At 39.1% G+C, this 25,207-nt stretch overlaps 1 protein-coding gene across 1 annotated transcript; it reads left to right on the top strand.

Moving 5' to 3' along the window:
• Positions 1-3,889: 3,889 nt before the first annotated feature.
• LOC140646296 (solute carrier organic anion transporter family member 1C1-like) lies at positions 3,890-23,491 on the top strand. The gene is made up of 14 exons (XM_072849976.1): positions 3,890-4,000; positions 4,584-4,725; positions 4,844-4,976; positions 6,438-6,568; positions 6,782-6,928; positions 11,532-11,630; positions 12,440-12,673; positions 13,871-14,035; positions 15,394-15,589; positions 17,801-17,966; positions 19,481-19,662; positions 21,120-21,184; positions 22,370-22,487; positions 23,269-23,491. Exons 1-14 carry the CDS (start codon positions 3,890-3,892, stop codon positions 23,489-23,491), a joined length of 2,112 nt encoding a protein of 703 aa, XP_072706077.1.
• Positions 23,492-25,207: the final 1,716 nt, after the last annotated feature.

Raw genomic sequence — 25,207 nt, 5'->3', positions numbered from 1 at the left:
GTGTTTTGATTTGCTCCCTGAGTATCTGGTGACAGCGTAGAGTCCTGCTGGCAAAATAGAAAAATTGAAACTTTAAATAAAGACCTTTAATAAATTTTTAATAAATCAATAAATATATAATCATCACAGTAAAATTTGTAAAACTCTATCAAGCAAAATCCAATAGCAAGTGTGAATATGGCAGATAAAATGATTGTCTGCAGTTAACTACCAAGCTTCAGGGGAAAGTGAGAACTTGCATACTTATGGACTTAGTAAGTTTATTATTTCTTTTAGCTTTCACGACTAAATAATACATTTCCATATATTACATATATACCCAAATCTCTTAATGTATTTTTATACAGAAAAAGCTAATCAAGGCTTTTCATACAAACTTTGTCTAAGTTTGTATTTCAGTTTACCTTTTGCAGGAAAGAAAGGGGATGGTGGGACAATGCTTTTTCCTTCCAGGGTTCCTGAAGTTATTGGAGTCATAGAACTCTTTTTTCTATATTTGGAAATCACTAGAATGGTCCTTTAATTACATGTGAATCTCATTTTGTAATTCAAGTTTCTGCAAAAACGAGCACTGTGCTGTTACATGCAACCAGATGACCAAAAACTGTTTCTTGAGACTCTGTTGATAACACCTGGAATGACTTCTGGGTCAGAATCTTTCCTTGTGCTGAAGAGTTCTGCTCTAGAAAAGACATGGATTAGGTGGGTTTGCACTCTGTATGTGCCCTGTTAGACCTGAGAGCTGATTTTCTACTTGTGGTTGGTTAGGACACGAGAGCTGGGCTAGCTGTGGGTAATACACTCACTCTTTTTCTTTAGCCAGTCTGTAGTCAGCTTGGAGGGATAGCTGTGTCATCCCACATCTGCTAGTGGCACCTGCAGGAACTGCTTGTGGTTGTGTTAAATAATCCTGATTTATAATAGGCAGGGGGTCTGACGGGAGGCTGTGATTTCCCAAGGGCATCCGCTTCTCTTTAGGTCTCCATGAGAGTAGCCCTCTTGCACGTCTGCATTGGGCTTGTGACACAGAGGGCCTATACCGAAAACTGGCAGATATCAATACGCAATTCATGCCCTTTGAGGAGCTAAGTCATCCCTTAGTATCTCTGCTGATCCTCATCAAAGGCACCCAGAAGTGCAAGTTACTGTGGCTGCAAGGTAAGATGTTTGGAAAGACGAGCCCTGCTCTCTCAGGGCTGTTGTACATAAGCCAAGCCACTCCATGGCTGTTGGGTGGAGGGTAGGGAGTACCCTTTGGACAGGTGCTTAAAGCAGCTCTAGTGTTTAGACTTTAGGGGGGAAAAAAAAAAAAGTGAAGAAAACAAGTTGTTCCTTCCGGGAGAGGCTGGCACCACTAGCATGCTGGCAGGTAGGCTACCAAAGTAATGACAACACAAGAAACCTGGCTTCTTTTGCAAAGCTTTTGTATCAGTGATTGTGGGAAAGTTTTGCAATCACCGTAAGAAGGAAATCCAAGGTTTAAAAAAATGCAGTGGAGTGCTCCGTTTCTTGGAGTAGGCAGCGCTTTTGCTGTGACGTTGCACTGGCTTCAAGCCTGAAAGCCCTAGGGCACAGGAAAGAAACAGCCTGACACCGCAGTGACACAAAGTAAGTTCTCTCTCTCTGCCTCTCGCTGTCTCTCCCCACCCTCCCTTCCTGCTTCTTTCCATTTGTTTGTTTGTTTGTTTAATTGTTAGGTGCTAGTGCAGGACAGGCTAGGCTTTTTGTACATCTCAGTGTCACTAAAGTTGAAAGATTTTGTAAAGTACAAAGGTACAATTCTGCAAATTAGATTTTTTTTTTTTAAGCATAAGCACTGTGGACAGTGGGATGTTTTACCCCTCCATACAAAAACTATTAATTAATTTTTAAAAGTTGTCATAAATTAAATCTTGTATTAGTTTTCTTTCTTCATTTAATTTTAAATACCACTGGTGTGAATGATTCACTGGTTTGCCAAAGTTCAGATTTTTATAGAGTGGTTATGGAAAATTTTATTGTTTCATTAGGCATCAGAGAAGTGTTTATACAGTTTAACATTTTCTATAAGTTTAAAGTAGATTATTAGGCTGGCAGCATAACATTAAATATTGTGAAAAAGAAACCACGTCACTCATTTAAATACTGTTTATTTAACAGAGTCAGATGTTTCACAAAGTTAATAATCAGCAACATACAAATCAATAAAGAATGTATTTGCTTTAGAGAACTCTGTCTTTCAGCTCCCATCCTGTAAAGATTGGGGTAAATCTGAATTCACCATACTTTAATTATCTATAATTTCTTTTTTCAATGTTTTTTGACTTGTAAGCTGCTGAAGATGGTCTAAGGAAGATTAGGTACCTTTAGAAATTCTCTGTGTGGATCAATCTGAAATATTCATGTGCTTGCTTTTCATAGTCACTTTTGGTGGATCCTACTGGAATAGGATTTGGAACTAAAAACTACAAAATTTAACTTAAGAGTGATTATGAGGCTTTATATCTCTTTAGTGCACTTTAGTGCCTATCTGCAATCATTAGGAATAACTTGGGGGGGGCTGTTGGGTTGCTAAGAAAGTGTTGTCCTTTCTGGGCACGGCTGGACATTTCTCAGGGAGTCCAGGTTGCTCCTGGGCATCTTGCTCGGCAGAACTGAGCTTTCCAGAGGAACAAAGCGACCTTTGACGGTTATCCTGGGACTCTGCCACAGCCCTATCGCCCCCAGTGTCGAAAATCGCTCTTGACACTTAAATGGTCTCCGCTCATGGGTCAGCTAGCCTCTGGGGCCTGCAGGAGGGGAACTTTGAGAAGCTCCTAGAGGAATTAAACAGAGTGGGAAATCCAAGATCCCAGTGTCTTGGGGGTAAAAGTTACAGGCCAATTTCTTGACCTGTGTTCCTCTATATTCCTCTAATACATGTGCCAATGTATGTCGGAGCTAACTAATTGATTTTGGTACTACTGCACCAGTTTTCCAACAGAAGAACTTGGCAATGGCTCTTTTTGACTTGTTATCATTCCAGATCTCTCTGTATCAGCTGGTTTCCCCTGATCAGCTTAATCTACATTAACCAACGCAGCTAAGATGACTCCTTATGTCAGAGCCAATTTTTAAATGGAAAACTTTGGCAGTCTCATTAAAATAGCTACATTTATCATCTATCTTGCAGGAACTTGTGGAGACCTGTGGACTTTAAAATAATCATTATTAGTTTCTTTTAATCAGTGCCTTCTTTTTCCCTAATACATCTTTACCTACCATATCTCTTACCCTGTTTTCTCCTCAGTCATCATTTGTGATCTGATTCTACAAACATTTATTCAATAAATAACATTACTTATAGGAATGCTGACAGAATGGTACAGAGTAGTGTTCAGTATTTCTGCACGTTCATAGATTATGCAGTTAGAGAAAATCCTCATAAATATAACAGAATATCAGGCGCCTACTGGATCATACCAAAGGTCCATTTAGCCTGGAACAGTGATCAAAAGCGGATATCTAAAAGAGAATATAAGAATTGGTTCAAGCATGGTGAAGATGTTTCTCTGACATACTCTCCTAGCCTCCAGCTGCCTAGGGACTTTCCTTCTCTACAAAGATTTATAAAAACTGTTAGCAAGTTGCCTCTAAATTTTCCATCTATCCAGGAAGGCCCTGAAGTCTCTTAGAAAGCAGATTTCACAAAGCAGGTGCACCAATCCTTAACTCATTACAGTGACACTTTGAACACTCTTTAACATCCTTCCTTAGAAAAGGTGTCAATGTGTAGACACTTCAAGTAGTGTCTCACCTTCTAGTATGTCTGAAAAACATTGGAACCTTTATTCTTATGCAAATAATAGTTAATCATAATGATATTTTCCAAACAGGAAGACCTACATATCAGATCTGGAAGAGGAAAACCATGGACAGGCCAATCACTGCTGGCCAGCTTAAAGACAAGTCACTCTTCCAGGACAGCGATGGCAGCGCAGTTCCTGCCAAGAGCGTGTGCCATAATTGTTCAAAGCTAAAGGTATGGAGAGGAGCCCTCACAACATATTTTCTCTGGAATACTGAAAATTACAATTTGAAGTTCTATCAAAATTCACTTAGTTCTCTATGACACTGAAGGTTGTGATTCCAAGAATATAGAAGTCAATAAATGTGTTCAGCAGCTAAAAAGAGAAGCCATATTTTACTAACGAATCATTTAGAGGTGTGCTATAGTCATAGTGGTAGTTGCAGCTATATCTTTTTATCCATGTTTTTTAGAACAGGAGAAGACATGCCGTAATTATAGTACCAGTAATGAACAACTTTATGCTGCAAGTTTTCCCTAAGGAAGGAAACAGCTAAAACGGTATGTGGTAGAAAGGTAGAAGGTGCACACAGTCAATGTCAACTTTCTTTTTCTTTGCAGTAGAAGGGGCTTTGGAGGCCACCGTGAAAGAGAAAGTAAAATCTTCTGTTTTAATGAAAACGATAGGAAGAATCTCTTCACAGAGAATTAGAAAGCAAAGCATTTGATTTTTGTCTTTCTTGAGTAGGTTGCTCAGGCATCCAGCCAATGAAGAAAAAATTCTTTCTTTGCAAACTCAATTATTTTCTCTCTCCAGATATTTCTTGGAGCTCTAGCTTTTTCCTTTTTTGCCAAAGGATTTTCTGGAAGCTACATGAAGAGCATGTCCAGTCAAATTGAAAGGAGATTTGAAATCTCATCATCAATTGTTGGCATTATTGATGGCAGCTTTGAGATAGGTATGTGTACTTTCTTTAAAAGTGGATAAATACTGCTTCTTAATACATTTTTCCCCCTAAAAAAAATCTTACTGGTACTTACTTGTAATCTTACTGGTTCTCTCTCCTGTTGATGCAGGTAACTTAATGGTAATGGTGTTGGTGAGCTACCTTGGACCAAGAGTTCATCGACCAAAAGTAATTGCTGTTGGATGTCTCATTATGTCCTTAGGAGCATTTTTGTCAGTGATGCCTCAGTTCCTAATGGGACGGTAAATATGGCGAGTTTTCACATTGTGCAGTAATTGAACTTGACCATATGAAGTGTTTTTTAATCATACACCTGAGTTAAAAGCTTGACAATAGTAGTTTCTTCCAGATAAAAGGAAGGTTTTAATAGGTGGATTTTTTTAGTATTGACTTTCTGATTTCCTGTCTGAAAGGTAACCTCTTTCTACAGGTAAGTGAGAGAGAAACCTCAGGTTTCTACAGAACTTATACATAATTAGGGATAAAGTGGGTTGAATTTTTCACCTGGGATGGATATATATAGATATGGTTGGGGTTTTTTTTAGCTGTTCTCCTTTTTTTTTTTTTTTATACTTAAATGAACTGTAATGAGATCTTGATGGAAGAGTTTTCTTTCTCCATGGTGGCTCTTCATGATAAGCTCTTTAAAATTATGAAAATCTATATCTATCTCCACTGAACTCAGGGAGACTTAACTATCTAAATACCCCTTCACATCTAAGCTTTAGTGCTTACATAGTTGTCAGAAGCAGTTCATACCTCTCCAATCCTTCAGCATCCTTACTGAATAGTAGTTGAAAATAAAACCCCTCTGTCCCTCAAAAATTAAAATTTATTTGTGCATCATCTTTAGTTCCAAGAACAATACCTTTGATAAGGAGGGTATGGAAAGAATTATATCTGGGGACCATGGTATGGAAAGTGGCCACAGTCACTACTCTGCTTGGCAGCCTGCAGTGCAAGGGACAGCACAGGCCAGAAGCAGAGCTATGGAAATCTCTGATTTAACCCAAACTCACAGCCAAGTTCTGAAGATTACCCATTCTCCACAACACTGAGCAAAACCCAGTGGCCATGGGGACCTCACTGTCACCTGTCACAATATTAAAGGTTACCACTTGATTGCACAGTCAGAGCGAATATCTGCTTTCCATTTATCCCAAGGTAGCATAAATGTACTCAAGCTGGCTTCAATTTACTTAGTGGATTTGCTGTAGTAGTTGGCTGCCTAAATACAGACAAACTGGCACATGTGTTTTGCAGCCTGTGTTAATCTCTTTATAGACACAGATAGGTTACTACTAGATCCTTAGCTAGCTAATTTTAAACTAGCGCAGAAATCCCTATGTTACACGTCTGTCACATAGGTAAGAAACTGGTGCCAGTATGGAAAAACATCAGCACTGTTGTATGTAGGCAGATGTGGATGGACTCTGCCTCTGTCCTTCAGTCTAAAGAATGATCTCTTAAGCCCTGGAAGCAGCTTTTTTGCTCTTTAGCTTAAGAAAATATTGGAGTTAGAATGATCAGAGCATTTTGAAAAAGGTATGAAGATACCGATCTTTTTTTAAGTGAAAGCACTGGAAATGGGTTGCCCCTCTGCTTTGCCTGCACATAACAGGAATGAACACAAGGCTCATACACACTTCCTGCAAAGCAGTGTCTTTCATTTGTCAGTTGTATTTTACACAGTTGTTTTCCAGTTATAATTATGAAAGGATAACTGTTACTGTGGACAACTCCTCTACGAGTGTATCAGCTTGCTCCCCAGCATCATCTGAGGGCCTTCCAGTCACAGATGGTACAGAAACACCCAGTGCAATGAAAAATTTTGGTAAGCAAAAGCTCTGATGCTGGGTTCTCCTCTTCTGCTTGTCCCCATTTTATACACCCTCTTTTACTGGAAAGCAGTAAAACCCCTGTTAGAAACTGTGATATATACAAACCCACCCTATGATGATTGTAAAAAACCTTATGTTATTTTTCTGTTGCAATAAAGTATTGTCAGAATTATGTTCACAGAAATGTAAATGTTTATGGCCTGCAGGATGTGAGAAAACAACAAATTCCTACCTGTGGCTCTTTGTGTTGATGGGGAACCTTTTACGTGGAATTGGGGAAGCACCAGTTATGCCACTGGGGGTTTCATATATTGATGATTTTTCTAAAGAAGAAAACTCAGCATTTTACATAGGTAATATGCAAATGAGTGATTCTTATGCTAAACTTTCTTTTCTTTAACATTTCTGTAGCCAAGCAAATACTCACCAAAAAAATCTATCTATCTGCTCTGTTCTGGATATTTTTGAGTTGTACAGAGACAAAAAAGCAATGTGAAAGAGATCTCATGTTTATTTTTGAAGGATATTTCCCAGATGCTCCTTTTGCTTTCCCCAAGTGGCTTCTGCTACATGTGTCAGTTTTCTCTGTGATGAAGAGAAGCATAATCAAATACTCCTTTCTCCAAAATGAGAAATCATATCTGTCTTATCTGGCATATCATCTTCAGTACCACAGCTTCAGAGGATAAAATTCTTCCTAATCATTGTTTCACAGAGAAGAGAATGATCCTTAATGTAAGGATCAGTAATGTAATCACAGTAACGTAAACATGTTTCAGAAGCTTTTACCCGACCTTTTACATGCAGCACACTTCCTGATGAAAGCTTTTTAAAGTTGCTAGTTACCGAAGGAAAAACCAAACCCTTGCCAGGGTGTTGTAACAAATCCCTTCTATTTGGGATTTCGTTGTTGTTGTTTTGATGGAAGATAGCCTATTGCCCAAGACAGAATGACTTACACCCAAGCTAATTAATTTATTGCCAAACTGATTTAATAGCATGGAGTGTTTCTGTGGCTGAGGGAGGTGACAACTGTTGCCTGCAGTAAACTTGGTGAAGTTGAACTGGTCATAAAGATAGTAAGACACAGTTTCAGGAAGAGCTCAGTATGTAATGCTACTGGGTAAGGCCGTTGCAAATGTCTTCATTTCGGGATGAGGAAATGTGCAGGTTGAAGAAAATGGAAGTATTGTGAAGGGAGCTGACAAAAACAAAAGTTCCACTCAGTAGTTATCCAAAATATTTGTAATCGCCTCTGAGCTTCTGATTAAAGGTATTTTTAAAAGTTCAGCTGAAATTTTTTCTCGTCAGAATCTGATCTGGGAGAGACTGCAACGGGTTGGAGACTACTGAGGAAGTGAGACTAAAAATATAAAGTAGACACAGAGAATAGTATGTATTCAACCAAAATGAAAATTTGTTTGGGTCATGCAAGTGAAATAAAGTATTTTGTTTACAGAGTATTAAAATATTTCATTCTGAATAGCAATTTTCAGTCTCTTATTCCATTTTGAGGGACTGACCCAATTTGCAAAAAAAGTGAATGTTGAAATAGTCTTTTCCATAGAGCTGAAATTCCTTTTCTTGACCAACTTTAATTCTTTTCTATATCTGATTTTTTTATCAGTTGACTGAATCAATTTACGATCAGTGTTTTTGTAAAATGCAACAAAAATTGTCCTATAATTAAAAAAGTCAGTCAAGCCTTGCTGATGAATTTTGACCATTGATCTCATTATTTGACCCTGAGCAAGAAGTTTCACCTTCCTGACTCTCCTTTTTCTGCTGCCCTTAGATGTTTTGTTGAGTAAGGACATAAGTTACTTTCAGGCAGAGACAGCTTTTTATTGTGTCAATAGAATGCATTAAAATCTTTTTGGCAGAGTTGTAGTGTAAATGATAATTGACAGCAATAAAACCAGAGTTGTCATAGGAAGGAACAGAAAAGGAAAAAAATTAGCGTTTTTGTTAAGCTGTCTTACAGAATTTAGTAGAGTATGGTAGCTTTTCTGTAGAACTCTGTGAGACAGGAAATTGATTTGTTTTTTTCCCCCCCAGGAAATTCTATAGTTTTCAGACTGACTTTTACAGAACCTTTTTAATTTATGTCGTTCTACCAGGCCATCAACGTGTTCCTGAGGTGGTACAATGCACTGTACACCACATACAGTCCTGAAAAGCTCTTCTGCGTAGGGTCACTACTCAGTATGACTGAAAGGTGTAATGATCTGACCCTCTGTGTCTACATGCAATTGGTATTTGTCAAGAGACAGGAATATCAGAATCTCAGTGGTTTGCTTTGTTCTGAGAGAGGCCTTTGGTGGAGTCACCTTTGAGGCCAACTGCTCTGACTGAGAGGTTATTTCATAAATACTCCTCCATGCTAAGCACCTAATTTATTCAGATGTTTTATGGTCTTCAGATATTTTGCTTCTGTTTAGGTGCCTATAGAAGGGTTGCCAACATACATATGAGGATTTCACCTGTACTAATAAGCTTTCAGTAGCCATTTTTTAAAAAGAATTTCTGATTTTATTTGAAACTGAATGTTGACATCGTTAATTAATGGCAGTAGCCATCAGATTTATCATGTAAGAGGAGTAATAGACAATTAAAGATATTTAATGAGGAGTACTTCACTTCCATGGATTTCTCGCCAAAGCAGATACTTTGAATGAATGACATTTCATCACTGAGTTGAGCACTAGCATATAATCTTGTAACTGTTGAACCCATGGCTTCAGTAGAAACATATCTGAGGCCAATGTATGTTGTAAATTTTAATACTTGTTACATGTTAAATTACTCATCAATACAAAGGCTTGGCTGAGCTATGTCAATATGCAGCAGCTGATTAAGTGATAAGTCTGCATGATTTACTGTTTGTGGTTTAGTTTGTTTATTAATTACAAAGAATAAATATTACAAAGGAAAAATACCCTAAGAAAATATCACAGTGAAATTATTTGCTTTTGTTTTGTCACAATACAAACATATTGTCTTAGCGAAGTTATTCTTGAATTTAAAGGGTATGCAAGAGTGAAATTTAATTTAAAAACTATACATATGCAAAGTTATTGCACATATGCTTCTTAGCTTATCTGATAGCTTATGGTATCTTAAAGAAATATACTGCATACAATATACAAAGCCAGTGTTATGGGTGTGCTGGTTTTTTTCTGTTTATTTTAGATATATGCCACTGAGTATTTGAACTTTGGAGATGAGCTTGCATAGTTCTGAGTAGTAAGTTCTGCTTTAGACTCACTGATAAATAACATAAAGAGCTAATTCCTGGTTTCTAGTGTCAAAATCCTGACTCTGCAGCAGTCAGTCATTTGGAAGCATCAGAATTTAGTCTAAAAGGCCAGATCTGATGAAGTAAAGTGAGAGAACTAAATGAAAGCAGTATGCAATTAGAGCAATGAAGCAAAGATTAAAAATTGAATGGTTAAATTATGCTGTAAGAATTTATTACAGAAGTCCTTGATCATAAGCTGAGCAATCACTACATTCAGAAAAGAGTTTGCAAAACCAACAGGAGAAAAATCTCTGCAGTAGAACAACATAGGAGGATTTACAGAGCGTAGTGCCAAATGTGGACAAGAACTGACAGGCACTTGGTCAAGAATTCCTTTTTTTCTAATAGAATTGCAGTTGTATTTTTCTAATAGAATAGCCTTCAATATTTTTCTAATAGAATAGCCTTCTGCAACTTCAAACAGCTCCCAGGTGGCAGTTCCATGCTAGAATTCAGAAATCCAAATCACTAACTTTTTTTTGAAACTGTTACCCCCTCACAACTAAACTTCAACAGATCAACAAAAGTGACAAGGGAATGTGAGGACCTATGTTTGAATTATTTTGAGGATATTTTCCTTTTATGTTGATTGCCAGCAGTGGTCACCAAAGTCAAATTGTGTTGTATTTACAAACGCAGTCAGCAAAATGCAGTCCTAGATTCCTAGATTTCCTGCTAGTCTTCACAGCTTATTCATTTGCTCCTAGGGGCATCCCACCTTCTTCTGATCCCATGTTATCTCCTTTGCGAGCAGTGACAGAGCAGGAAATAGAAGCCCCAGTGAGGCCAGTAGCAAAACTGCAAGCTGCTTTTAAAGAGGTCATTACCTGATCACTGGATTTCTTGATTTTTTTTAGAGCCACATAAGTGCATATTAACGCAACAGGTAGCTGATTTGCTCATTCTGGTGCTGAATGATTCAACAAAGATTCTGTCTAATGAACTCTGATCACACACAGGGACACTTATATCTCCTTGTTGCCTACTGAAAATATTCTCAGGGTCCTGTACCTAATTCCATGTCCACGCACTTTTATTGTCCCAGTCATCCTAATGTGATTCCAAACTGCAAAGATGTGCCTTCTTATATCCACACCATCAGATCAACTACTGCTACTTAAAATTAAACTAGGGACCTGAACACATACTATAGGGAAACGTCCTGACTTCTACAATCACAGAACATCATGCAAGCTGTAAATAGAGTTGCAGGTAGACTTACGATACCTCCAACGGGCCTGGAGTTGTATCTTCATTAGTTAGCCACCACAAGCTGAACAATGCAACTACAAAAATCTGAGAAGTAGGGAGGGGGAGGGATAAAAATCATTGCAGTGTTATTCTCTTTCTTCCTGTTCCTTCCAAGACACCAATCTTGCCAATGAAATGCATGTGGGGGTCCACGTGAGACCCCATGCGCTGCGGCAAAACCCTGTGCGGGCGAAGGAGTCTACTTCCACATCGCAGCTAGTGCATTGGCAGCTTATGGCTTATTTTCTTGCTGATAAGAAGCTTCCCATTAGACATCCCCTACCGGCTTGTGCTCCTCTTCGGTTTCCTCCTTCCTCTCTCCTTTCCTTGCCCTCAGAGAAGAAGGCGTGCTTGTCCGCAGAATGTTTTGCTCAGTCTCCTGTGCTGCCTCCCTTCTCTTACAGGCCTGGTGAGATCCTCGGGCATGTTTGGACCGACCCTGGGCTTCCTGCTTGGATCTTTCTGTGCCAGCCTCTGGGTTGACATTGGCGTTGTGGATATCAGTAAGAGACTGTGGGGTGGTGCATTAACTGAGAAGATGGCTGTGTATAGGTACCTGCATGCCAAGAAGCACCTTCCCAGCTTACTACTTCAAAAAGGGGGGGCTCTGTAGAGAGTTTTTCCTACTGGAAAGCTGGTGTTATTTACATTTTAATATCTGCAGTGTTGTAGTGTGACTGGAATAGCCCTTGATGCAAGACCCCTACCCCCACTGCAGAAAAATTTTGCACCTCTTTTTATGCTTGCAGATGCACTTGTTACACCCTTGCTGTGCAGCTGAGAACAAATGAGCAAATGAAAGACCATCCACACGTTGAGGGAACAATGAAAGGACTTTGCTCACGGACACTTTCAACACTTGGCAAAAATTATGTTCTCTTAAAAAGCATGCAGCAAAGATTCACATGAAAACTAATTTCATTGTTCAAATCACTTTCAAGTCTCTAATCCCAGGGAAAATTTGAGGAACTTCAAGGAAAAACTATTGATTTTGGGGATGGAAGAAGGAGGGGACAGTGGGAAATTGAGAAAGGGAAGTTCTTTTTGGGTGATGAAGGGCCCTCTTGCTGTCACTCATTCCCACAGAAAGTGTTGGAAGATTGTGGCAGGGAAATGCCACCATGGGTCTAAATGGAGACATCTATTTTTGACAGCATGGGACTGATTTGATACAAGCTGCATTTCAATTCTCATATGAAACATAAATCACCTCTGTTCTGGTCTTTAAATTATATAAATAAGGATACCTATAGTAAGTTTAATTGCTCTGCGTGATATTTAATCTATTTTCCTGTCTTTCTGTATTTTATAGATGCCATCAGCATAAATCCTAAGGATACCCGTTGGGTTGGTGCCTGGTGGCTTGGACTGCTTATCTGTGGAGCAGTCAGCTTCACTGCTTCATTGCCCTTCTGGTTTCTGCCTTACTCCTTACCAAAAGAAGGAGAGAATGAAAACCTGAAGATTAGTCATTTGCCTGTTCAAGATCACTGTAAAGTAGACCCCCCAGCTCAGCCACAGTTAAAGTTCTCAGAGGCAGTAAAAGGTGAAAGATTATTGCCCAAATGTTTGCATGTGAATTCCCTCTCATGAGTTCATTCTGAACTGAGCGTGGATTTGCACAACCCTCAGCAAAATGCATGTTTCTGCAGTGCAAATGATGGACAAAAACGCTCTCTTTAATTTATAGTATTATAATTACATGCTAAGGCTGTGTTTCAGTCCCCTCCGTATGTCAGACAGCTGGAAAAAGGTCATGCTGTTGCTTTGAGCAGCAGAGATTCTCAGTTCAACACAGTAGTTGTCATATGATGTATTACAGCTATAATCCTATGATTATGAAGAAAGAGGGGGGGAAAACATCCCATCCCTCATTAATGACCAATCCACAGCTGGCAGGTTCCTGTTTCACTGAGGCCAACATATGGGAGGGAAACATGGGGCTAAGTACTATGTTAGCTGTTGGAGGGATTTTACTGGGTTCATAGCTCCTGTGTATGAGCTCAGGGATACCAAATTAATCTTGCATGGGCAATATCAGACCCAACTACCCATTGCTGGCCTCCCCCAAGGGTTTTATTTGTATGTATGTAGGCATGTGAACCCCTTAGTAGCTATGACAGATGTGTTTTGAACTCTCATCTTTTAGGCAAGCGTGCCAACAACCAAACTACAGGATAAATGCAGGTTTTTGCCTTCACTTTAATTCCATGGACTTAGGTACTCTACCCAAGGGTCTCAGGAAAAGTTCCAGCCTTTTGCTGGGTCAGGTGCTCCCCATCTCTGAATATCAGCCTCACGTGGGTATCTCGTGTGGTTTGTGAAAGCTCCTGCTTTAGGCACCAAACTTTTCACTTGGTGAAAAGTTTGAGCATTAAGACTTAGAGTCTTAATGCTCCTCTAGGGACACTCTCTTGTACAGGCATTGAGAATCAGTGTTGCAAGCCTTAGTGCCTTTGATGAATAGTCCTGTGTCACACACAAGATAATCTAGGTTTTCTGGTTCCCGGTTCAGCATCCACTGTGCCATTCAGCCTTGCTGCTCCTGTCAGTCATGTGTTGGCAATGAGGAAAACTCTCGCATATGTTTTTTATGGGCAAAGCATATGTTTCTATGGGCAAAGAATTATAATCAGCAATACAGCCAGTAATTAAATCAAAGTTAGTTTTATTATCTAAAGGATGTCAAAACAACTCTTCTCTGTGTTTAGCAGGGTGTACAGCATATACCTCTCCATTGCAGATTTCTTCCCAGCTCTGAAGAAGCTGTTTGGAAATCCAGTTTTCCTGGTGTACATCTTCCTCACTATTCTGCAGTACAATTCTCTTGTTGGGTTGATAACCTATGAGACGAAGTTTATGGAGCAGCAATTTAATGTATCAGTGGCAAGAGCCATCTTTCTAATTGGTAGGTACCTGTCCTTCTTTTAAATTCCAGTGTCAAAAAGGAAGCTTTTCTTTGTTATTTTGCCTTCCCTTTCAGGGGGAGCTTCTGTGAACTTTTTTGGTTAAAGTATGTAGTGGTTTATTAATTTTCCTACTGTATTTTGAAAATGGATGTTAATTTTCCTGGTGTTCCTAATTTAGTGAGCTAGAGGATTATTAGAACTTGGTGGATTTTTTTTTTTGGGTGAAGTTTTTTCAGAGTGAGATTTGGGTTACGAATGTATCTGTTTTTGTGAACAAAAACCACACATAAACTGCAACTAAGTAACAACTAAAAGAGAAAACCATTTAATTTAGAAAATGTCTAATGAAATGTGTGATTTTCCTTTTCAGAATAACATCTTGGTATAAATGTTCTTCCATTTTGATTACAAATACAAATATTATAAGCAATAAGAAACCAAAATGTAAAATTTTGCGTAATTTCATTCAGCTCAAAGCTCTTTTTCTATTTGCCAGTTCCCTGAAAAATAAGTTCTTTGTAGTGTTCTACAAAAAAAGAATGCTGAAATTATATTAATCTTACAGTGAATAATATGGTCTCATAACCTGGCAAGAAAACCAGGGAATTTGTGGTCATTGCAGAACTGATATTCCATTACTTTAATCTGAAGGCACCTGCTTTGCTGCGGGTTAGGTACAAATGTGGTAAGAACTTTCTTTTTCCTATCTTTTTTTGGATGCAGGGAAAGTTTTACAAAAACAACATGACCAAAAAAACCAACCAAACAAAAAAACTCACAGAGAAAGGCAAAACCCTCACAATAAAACCTTGTAAAAGCTCTCTATTTAGCATGTAAATATTAGGGCTGGAGTTTGTGAAATGCTGAACGGATTAAATCTAAATGCAAATTTTCCCATGATTCACTCTCAGAGCAAAATGGAATCCAATGCAAAACCAGACACTGCTTCCTTTCATATGCTGTTTTGGCGATTTATTTTTGTAACTTTCAGAAAGTTTAATGTTTTATTTTAGATGAAGAAGTGCCCATGAGCTAAGACATTTATCTCATTTACTCCAGTTTCTAACAGGCACCTGTATAGGTTTTATTGTGTCAGTATACATACGAACAACAGTATAGTAAAAAGGTAGGGAATATTGAGTAACTAAGCTTTTTAAAGTCATAACATGACTTGAAAGAAAATGGGGAAGTAAGCAAAATTACTTAAAGGTAATAATAAAATCTTAGAACCTCAAAGGATCAGTCCCAAAATAGGTCAGTATCTGATATTTTGGAAACTACTAGAACCAGATATTTATTCTAAAAAGGGTCAATGCAAGTGACAGCAGTTAACATTTTTGTTACTTTCTATTTGCAGGTGTGATACTTTTACCCATCACAATCCTGGGGATGTTTCTAGGAGGCTTTCTGATCAAGAAATTCAAACTTCACATAACTGAAATGGCAAAGTTTGCATGCATCACCTTTATAGTAGCATATTTGTTAAACCTCTTGTACTTTACGTGCAGTTGTGAGGTGCTCCAGGTGGCCGGTTTGACAGCGCCCTACTCTGGGTTTGTATCCCTTTGGGTTTGTGTTGGTTGTGTCATTTGTCATGGTTGCTTCCTGCCCTGTGCAGAACATGGTGCACGCACCTGTATTGCTCTAATCTCACAAACTAATCTGGGTTTGTAATCTCATCTGGGCTACAAACCTTCTACTCTAGAAAACATTTTGATTTGAATTTGTATGAGTTCTGAAACATGTCTTCTCTGTTGATTTGCTGTAGCATATTGCTTTATCCTTTTGCATTAAAAAAATCATATATGTGTCTCTTTAAAGACAACAAATCTTTGTTGAAATTGACCTGTATTAGGTCATCCGCTAGTGTCAGTGAGGTTTCAGCTAAAGTGGAGCTACTATGATTGTATCGTTTTACCGCTCCCTTGGTAGCGATACACACAAGAAAATCCCGGGTTTTGAGATAGACTTGTCAGGCTGAAATTATACCTAGTGTTGGGGATGGACAGAATATCCCGATTTTGTTTTTCAAATTTTGTTTAAACCGGACATGTCTTTTTCTAAATTGTTTATTGCTGGATATTGACAATATACCTCTATATTCTGGCAAATTACTAATTAAGATGAAATTTATCACAGGCAAATTACATTTTTATATTCTATTTCAAAGCTTTAATTTAAAGCCGGTCTCCTCCTACCATGTAGCGAGTGGGATGTAAAAAAAGTGTTGAAAGTGGCTTCCCCATAGTCCCCCGATGGCTTTGCCTCTAGAAGGGACCATCCTCTAGATCAGTAGTTATCAACCTGCCTGGGAAGTTACCATCCTCCCTTGGTATCTGGTGCTGCTGACCTGCCTGTGTCCATTTTCTCAGCTGGGAGGTAGAAAGCGGACATGTCAGGAGCATGTGCTGCCCAAAAAGATGTTCCCCCTCCCTTACCAGGACCATGATCATGCTTTCTTGAGAACATTTTGCTGACTCTAGCAGCCTGCCACAATTGCCTACTGTTTAAATTTAGCTCAGTCTGGTCCAAAAAATGTCAAGGGATTTTAAAGGATTAAACTGAATCCAGCAGGGCTTGCTAGATTGTCAATTCAGCAGAAACTCAGTCCTGTGTTTTTTGAAACTGAGCCTATGTTCAGAGAAATATCTAAGTTGTCTTGGCAAACCTGACACCCAGTTCACCTTTGAGGTGAGTTACATAAAAGATGTCAGAGGTTTGTGCAGTGGAGATAACTCTGCTTGACTGCAACGTCTGATACTGTAGAGTGAATTAAAAAAAAGCAGAAAAATCAAGACAGCAAATACTGAAAGGGCAATTACAGTTTCTCCAGGAAAACTGAGACTGGAAAATTTAGCATGTACTAAATGCATGTTCTGGTTAAGCGACTCACACACTGTTTTACCTGCTTAACAATTTGTAGTTTGAAGACAAGCAACAGCCTAATGAGGGCTAAACCTCCCAGTTATTTTCCTTTCTAAAAGACTTAGGAGAAATGTAGCCCCCTTGAGGTGTATTTTGGCTTGAGGGGTAAGGAGGAAGAAAAGGCAAATTTTTCCTTTACTGTGTAAAAGGAAAAGCTTTTGATGTTTCTTACAGATATGTTGGTAAAAGTGGAAGCTATGAAAGTCCATGATAATATACAACAAGGAATGAGATCTGATAAGAAATGGAGCTCAAGCCTGTCCCAGGTGCAGGGCTGCTGCTGCTAAATACAGTCAGAGCTGAGACGGAAGCAGCACTTCTCACTCAGGCTCATGAAACTTTCATTGCCACTAATCGGCTTTGATCCAGTGAAAAAAATGTCAAGGACTTCTTGCTGCTGTAGTTTTATGTAGTTTTATATCACCACTTCTAGCACCCAGGTATGGTATGATATCTACTGCTAAGGAAAAGCATGGCCAGTCTACAGGTGATAAGAGATTCTAGGTATGATTTTCTTTTTCTGGGGTTGAGTTTCAAATGAAAAAGTAATACCAAATATTCCCTCCCAGCCAAGAATACCTAGTTTGTAAGTTCCATGCCTTTTCAGCAACAATCCATAAAAATATTAATGCTTGATGAAAAATCTCAAGAGAGCTTTGGCTTAGCTGAAATTAGCTTAGTCTCCATATGACAACTTCACAGTCCATTGGATGGTAGCAGATACCTGTCCATGTTGATTGCTTCACTTTCTCCATGTTTTTCCTGCCTACTCCCTGATATTTTGTTTGACTATGTAATTTGACTAAATAATTCTTTTATTTCTTTCTGTTTTCCTCCAGATTAAAGCATCTTTCCTCCCCCAAAACCAGCTTCATGGCGAGTTGCAATGCTGACTGCAGGTGCAAGCTGGATCAGTGGGACCCTGTATGTGGGGATAATGGGATCACTTATATGACGGCCTGCTTTGCGGGATGTAAATCATCAACTGGGATGGGAAAGAATATGGTAAATATATAGGTGGATAGGTGATTATTTAGTAAGGCCTGTTGCAATAGGACAAGTGGTAATGGTTTTAAACTAAAAGAGGGTAGATTTAGATTAGATATAAGGAAGACATTTTTTATGATGGGGGTGGTGAAACACTGGAACAGGTTGCGCAGAAAGGTTGTAGATGCCCCATCCCTGGAAACATTCAAGGTCAGGTTGGACAGAGCTCTGAGCATCCTGATCTAGTTGAAGATGTCCCTGCTCATTGCAGGGGGAGTTGGACTAGATGACCTTCAGAGGTCCCTTCCAACCCAAACTATTCTATGATTCTATGATTATAGATATAGCTAGATTTCTCCCATGTCCATTCTGTATGGTTTAAACTTGTAATAGAAACTGAGTGAGTGCATGGTTGCAGGAAGGGTTTTTAAAACAGTTGGGGTGAGGTAAGCAAGCTATTCAGGAAAGACATGAAAACCTCAGTCTCTTGGCTTACATTTCTTGAATGCTTTTATTTTGATTTTTTTGTAATTTATTTTCTTCTCAGCAAGATGACCATAAATTTGGCTTTAAGTTTTTCAGTATATCTCTTACTGCATAGGTACAACACAGCTAAGAGGGGTTTACTTTAGAAGAACTTTACTGGTCTGGTTGTTATACTAGCAAAATTCCATGGTGTCAACTCATGTGCAGCAGACTTGTATAAAATTGTGAGTGCTGGTTTCACAAACTGTTACAGATGATACTGGAATTGCCTGCTTTCCTGAGCAAGTCATTAACTCTAAATTGTACAGCCAAGAGGTCCCATAAATATACATCTGGCCATTTTGTTCAGTGTATCAGCAGCAAAGCCATTTCCAGGACTTCAAACAATCGTACCTGGGGAAGACCATTAAAACCAGTAGGTTTACAGAAGCGTGTGCAAATGGTCATGTCTTCTGGCAGAAGCAAAATTGTCTTCAGGTAACAATACTGAAAGAGAGAGGCAACATTTTCAGGCTTATATCCATATATCCCAGCAATATTCTCTTGCTTCACTTCAGGGGAATTGGCTTTCAAACCCATGTTTCCTGCTCACTTCAAAGGCTATGAAACAGCCCTCTCTCAATCCAGCACCAAATGCTGTTTTAGATACATAACAATAGATATGCATGATTGCATTGTTGGGTCCACATTTATATTTTTATTGTTACTCATCTACTTCATAGGATTCCTGAGCAGAATGGATGGATAACAGTTCACGTCTGAATTTTATAGCTTTTACCCATTTTAAGCAGACACAGAGCACCTTCTGTCCTAGCAATGGCATGGCTGAAACTAGAGTCACAGTTGCTTTGTGTTGCTGGAGCAGCTCAGAGTGGCTGGAGCATGCCAATGAACTTGGCCATCAGTCTGCAAAGATGATTAGGGAGGTTCTTGCAGCGTAAACAACAGCCTGCCTGTTATGGGGAGTGAAAAATCTAGCTACTAAAGTAGTTTTGTGCCACTGAATTCTGATTAAATAAATTTTTCTTCTCATCTTCTCCTTTCAGGTGTTTCACAATTGCAGCTGTGTGGAAGGACAAGTGCATGGACTTGGCAATTCCTCTGCAGTTCTTGGACAATGCCAAAGAGAAAGCTGTACCAAAGCATTTCCCTATTTTTTAGCATTACAGACTGCATGTGCATTTATTTTAGCCTTAGGAGGCACTCCTACATACATGATTATGTTTAGGTGAAATACTTTACTTTACCTTGACCATAAAGCTTGGGGAAAGAGAAACAGAATATGGTATCTACTATTTCATTCCTATTGTGAGGAATGGCATGCTGATGAAATTGGGGCCCTGAGTCTTTGCCTGTACTCTAAAATCCAGCTCTGTTCAGAGGCACAGCAAAATGCCTGTCCACCAATTTAATTTCAATTTAAGGCTGAGTAGATACTTTGGTGATGAAATGGGTGGGCCTTATGCTGATCCTGAACATTAGTTTTCACTTCCAATGACAGGGATGTTTTTAACAGAGCAATGAACTTGAAATAAGATGCGATGTTAAGCCATATCCAAGGTGACTATGCTGTTGATGTTACTCAGGAGAAAAACACTCACCTTTGTTGAGCCTTGTTGCCTCAGAATGTTTTCTGTGTTGTGAGAAGTCTGATATTCCCATTTTGTGTCAAGCTGGTATAAACAGAACTATGTCAGCAGCAATAATTTTTTAATTTTAATTTTAATTCCTTCAGTTGTAAAGCAGCACTGCTATTTTATACTCAGAGGAAAAGAGAATGTTCTGTGCCTTTCGCATGGAAGTTTCCTTCCACTCATGCTCACGGGTGAATTGCAATCCTCGATAGTTAGTGTGCATGACTAGATAACTCTCTTTGCTAAGCTGCTGGTTGTTCTGCAATATTTCTAAGTGCAGCCATTCTTACCGCATGTGTGGATTATGGACAAGGCTAACTTTACTGGGCAAAGTTTTCAGAATACTAATGTGTATAATGAGAAGCCTTTCATGTTAACACTGTAAAGATGATGTACTGATGTATAAACTCCAGTTCAGGAAACAGGCTGGCAACAGCAAGTCTCACTCCTGCCCCTGTGCCAGCTCAGTACTCCCCTCTGCTTTTTGTGAATTCTTCCAGTTCATCTCATGGATGCAGGCTGTTTCTCCACTGGTAGGAATGGGGTACTTCTGTAGCCAGGTAACTCATGTTTGCTGTCTCTCTCTAAAATGCTAGAGGCAGAGATGGGTTTTACCTGCATGTAGCTAGCAAAGACTGCACACCCTTGTTCCCTCTGTTCACCACTGCACAGTACAGCCCCTTCTAAAGCACAACAACTTCTTGTAGCTTAACTTATGGACATGAAGTGCCTACTTTTAGTTGGTTCACTCTAATTTTCCCATGCATCCTCTCCCAAAAGTCTTTACAATCTCTTCTCCTTGGGTTCAAGATCAGTTTCTGTAGATTCTCCCATTTATTTCTATGAGAGTTCATCCACTGAAGTCAATGGAAGGAGGCTCTACATCTGAACTTTAACTTTGGTGAATGTTTTCAATTAGGGTTTGAGTGAGCTGTGCTAGGTAAGCCACAATACTTTTGCAATGGGGCACGTGCAAGTGTTCACAGGATGGCTATAGCTACATTAGTCTATTGTTCCCCAAAACAATGTACTATTTTTGTTTCCTTTTTAGATCTGTTTCACCAGACCTGAAATCCTTTGCTGTTGGGATTGAAACTTTAGGTGGTAGAGTACTAGGTAAAACTTCATTTCTTTGTGGGATTCAAGTAGGTAGTCAAAGAGACAGACCAAAGCTAGCCAGTGCAGTGTCCTTGCTCCAGATGAGAACAGAAGAAATTTTCCAAAATTTTTCTTTGTAAGCAGAATATGCATTTCACATTTTTGGAGGAGCTTGCTACATGTTTCCTGGTATGTAATTATGTATTATGATTATCTCTTCAGAATTTTTTCTATGCAGCAAAGGAATCGGGCAAAGGAAGGAAACTGCACTGTACTTTTGTGGGGTTATTTTTTTGTTTGTGGACACAACTACCTGAGCTTGGTCAGTCTGGATATCCTTAACACCAATGATCCTTTTTGCTGACCATTCTTCACTTAGAGCTACCATGTACTCTGCCTATTATTTTCTTTCTTTTCTGCAATAAATAATCAATCATTCCAGTCTTCAGACATGTAGTATGCCCTGCCTCTAACATACTTTGCCTTATCTTCACTTTCTTGCTGATTTTTGAGATCTTCCCCATGCAGACAAGCCCAAGTAGTCATTTGAGCCTCTCTCCTAATCTCCGTATTTTAGCTGAATGCTGCAGAGAATCAATCTTGTGCTCTTATGAAATAGTTTTCTTCACAAAACTGCACATTATCCCTGAAACAGCTGATTATATTAAAGCATTATAACTGTCTAAAAGGAATTCTTCCAGTACTACATAAGTAATACACTTATTACCTGGTTGGTTTTAAGCAAGTGCTTAATTTCAGCCCTTTGCACTCAGCTAACCATTTTTAATGGCAAATTGTTGTGTAATACCTGAATAGATACATTAGTATACATACATATTAATATGTCATGGCACGTAATTCCACACTGGGGACTGAAAAAGAAATGTCGGTTACATTATTTCTTTAAACAACAGAAGTTATAATTCTAATGAAAATGCCATTAAAGTAGAATTACTAACATTTCCCTCGCTGAATATAATAATGCTATAATCTTCTGTCCTTTCAACTCCCTTTCAACTCCCTAGGTACTTGCTTAAATATTTTCACAAATCTTGGAATCTCAAAGCTGGAGCTGGATGTTTAGTTCCATTTTACGCAGCCATAATTCAGAAACCTTGAGATTCATTTCCCCATTTCTTTACCATGACATTAAACACTGAGATCTTCATGTCTGAGATCATGTAATAAGAATTTTCTTTGCAGGAGGACTCCCAGCCCCTATTTATTTCGGCGCCTTGATAGATGAGACCTGCTTGAAATGGGGGACAAAAAACTGTGGGGGATCTGGATCTTGTCGGGTATATGACACGAAAGCTTTCAGGTAAGCTGAAATCTTAGGTAAGGGTTGGGAATTTGGCTTCTCAGGCAGCTTTGGGCACCAAGGACCAAGGTATACTTTGCCCATGACAATTGTCAATAGACTGATTAGGATACTAAAAGCACCAAAACTGCTTATTTTGACTAGGCCTTAGTAGATCAAATAAGCCAAATAATTTTGATTCAGTCCGACATGTGACATTGCAGTACACTGTCTTACATCGCCAGAATTAGTTCCTTTATTGAAGCCTTAGTGCACTCACTGAATAACTCTGTGACACTTTGGCTTTGTGGGAGGCTGAACAACCATGGAGTAAGTGTAGTCCTGAAGACACTCTTCCTCATCCCTCCTTTCTCTGCTTCCTAATGTATAAGGCAGCTCACAAAATCCACTTGGAGAGGGAACCCAAATGACTGCTGGTGCATGGAGAGCTGTGGCCAGGAGCACTACATGCTGCCAGTGAGGGGCTGGGGGAAGGCTGGGACAACAGGCAAAGCCCCAGCTGGTGCAGCTTCTCCTGTCCCAGCCCTAAAATATCGTCTGCTGAATGGGGTACTCTTCAGACAGGAGGCATTTCTGCTAGGAGTATAGGACCCGATTAGAACCTGCCTGGGCCTAAAAACCGTGAGATTGTTTGCTTTCTCTTTGTTATTCCTCAAAATGTGGAGCAATACCTGGCTGAGAATAGATGGTTTTGCCAAAGTGTTTTTGATATCTTCCTTGGTTCTGCTCAGAAGTGGCAAGCTTTATTAATACAAACATATTTTGTCACCTTTTTTCCTAGAAATGTCTATCTTGGCCTCATTGCAGGACTACGGGCAGGATGCTGTCTCTTATACATAGTGCTCTCTGTTTTAATAATGAAATGCTTCAAACCAGATGGCAAAGAGATGACAAATATTAAAAATGCAGAAAGATCAATCAGCAAAGAACCAGCTACTACCAACAAAAAAGAAATTCTTCCTGGTGCAAGAACCTCAGAGGAGAGTGAGGAAACTTGTATGTAAAAAAAAGAAACAAGGCCTTTTCCTAACTCTGCCTATCCTTCAGTTTTTCTAAGCACAACAGGGGTCTAATTACTGACTTCAACAGCTAGTTTACATTTTGAGGGTTCAAAAAATATCTTTGAAACATTGACTTTTAATTTGCTTTACCCTATCGTCTTTCTCTCCTCACCTGAAACAATAGGGGGAAAAGGTTTTCAAAGTTTGGGGGAACTCTCCCATCCTCTTGCTCTCAGTCCCTTTCTAGACCAACAGTAAGACTAGCCAAATTTTTTCCAGTGCCATACATTTGATTTTGACTGAAAAATTAAAAAGAAATCCACAATAAGCTTCATTTCCATTTTTCACCGTCTTTATTTCAAGTCCTCTTGCTTTGTATTTAGTCCTACAGCTCTAAATGGCTAATTGAGTTACACTTGCCCAGTTGCTCTGATGGCCTTTGCTGCATGGTTCATGACCAGAGCTCTTTGTTCCAGACTGGGTCCCACGGCCCATGCTCAAGTGAGAGCCCCAGGGCTGTCAGTGAGCACTCTCTGAACAAGAACTGCACAACGACTCTGGAGTTTGGCTTGAACACAATAAACAATCAAAATAGATTGCAAACAAAAGAAAGTGGTGTATTAATTTTGCAGCACATCTCAGTATTGGGTTTGAGTAAAATTACTCTGAACTGATGCAATAAAGTGATAGGTGTTTAAGTTTCTTTGATTTTTTTTTTTTTGTGTGTGTGCGTGTGTGGGCATTTTTATCCTAATGACCACTGCATTTATATCACATGTATAGACATTTCCTTCCTTGTTTAAGCTCCAGTAAGCCTTGAAATACAGTACTGAAAACTTGCAAATTTACGTCTTTCCACAGACAGCCTAGTCCAGAGAGAAACTTCAAGAAAGTCATTACTGGGAAAAAAAGTCTCTAAAAATACTTTAAGTGTGATATTTCATTGGCAGCCTTCATGATGTACCTTCACAATGGGAGCAAACATGCCTACTGAAATCACTGTAGGTTTTTGTCTCCATCATCACAGCCATTTTGCTTTCTTTTCTGAAGGGTATCGCTGCTCCCTGTGGTCCTGTGCACAAGCTTAAAACTAGCAAACAAACTTTCTTTCCTAATCTTAAACTTCCTCAGGACATGGAAGAGAACGTTGCTCTAATATAAAGAAAATCTACCACCTTTTATCTGAGAAAGCAGCAGAGCAGAGGGCTAAAGAGAGGGACTCTCCATATTAAATGATCTTCTGACCTTTCTTCTACCATCTGCCCTGTGTAAGTGCAAGAACAGGAATGGGAAAAGGGTTGATGTGGTATTCACTGAAAGCAAGTTCTTCATATCCTGGCCTTGGGGATGGAGTTGTTTGCATTTTACTGCTTAAAGACAATGACCAGCACATTTAGATGTTGTCTTTTACAATCACAGCTCTGATTATAAACTCCCAGCAGATATGGGGAAGCAGTGTGTGTTATAAGGGAACAGGAATGAAAACTTCTCTAATACAAATGATATCAATATTGCATCTAGGCCTGGAAGTAATTAAAGAAAAATCCAAGTTCCAGAAACCCCAGGAATTTTACACAGAGAAAATTATGGTGTGTCTTTCTCCTTCTGCAAACAGTGTTTTAACATTGAATAAATATATTGGCAATTCTAGAAACGCTTCTGATCTGCGCTAGATGTATAGACTCAGTCAGGTGACTCATACTAACATCATTTCCCTCT

This window comes from Ciconia boyciana, chromosome 1 (genome assembly GCF_034638445.1).
Source record: "Ciconia boyciana chromosome 1, ASM3463844v1, whole genome shotgun sequence".
Classification (NCBI taxonomy): domain Eukaryota; kingdom Metazoa; phylum Chordata; class Aves; order Ciconiiformes; family Ciconiidae; genus Ciconia; species Ciconia boyciana.
This window is presented reverse-complemented; position numbering and strand designations above follow the sequence as displayed.

Coding starts and splice junctions, on each gene's coding strand:
- LOC140646296 (XM_072849976.1), top strand. CDS start 3,890: ATGGACAGGCCAATCACTGCTGGCCAGCTTAAAGACAAGTCACTCTTC. Junction 4,726..4,843: donor TGATGGCAGCTTTGAGATAG/GTATGTGTACTT, acceptor CTGTTGATGCAG/GTAACTTAATGGTAATGGTG. Junction 14,036..15,393: donor AAGAGCCATCTTTCTAATTG/GTAGGTACCTGT, acceptor TTCTATTTGCAG/GTGTGATACTTTTACCCATC.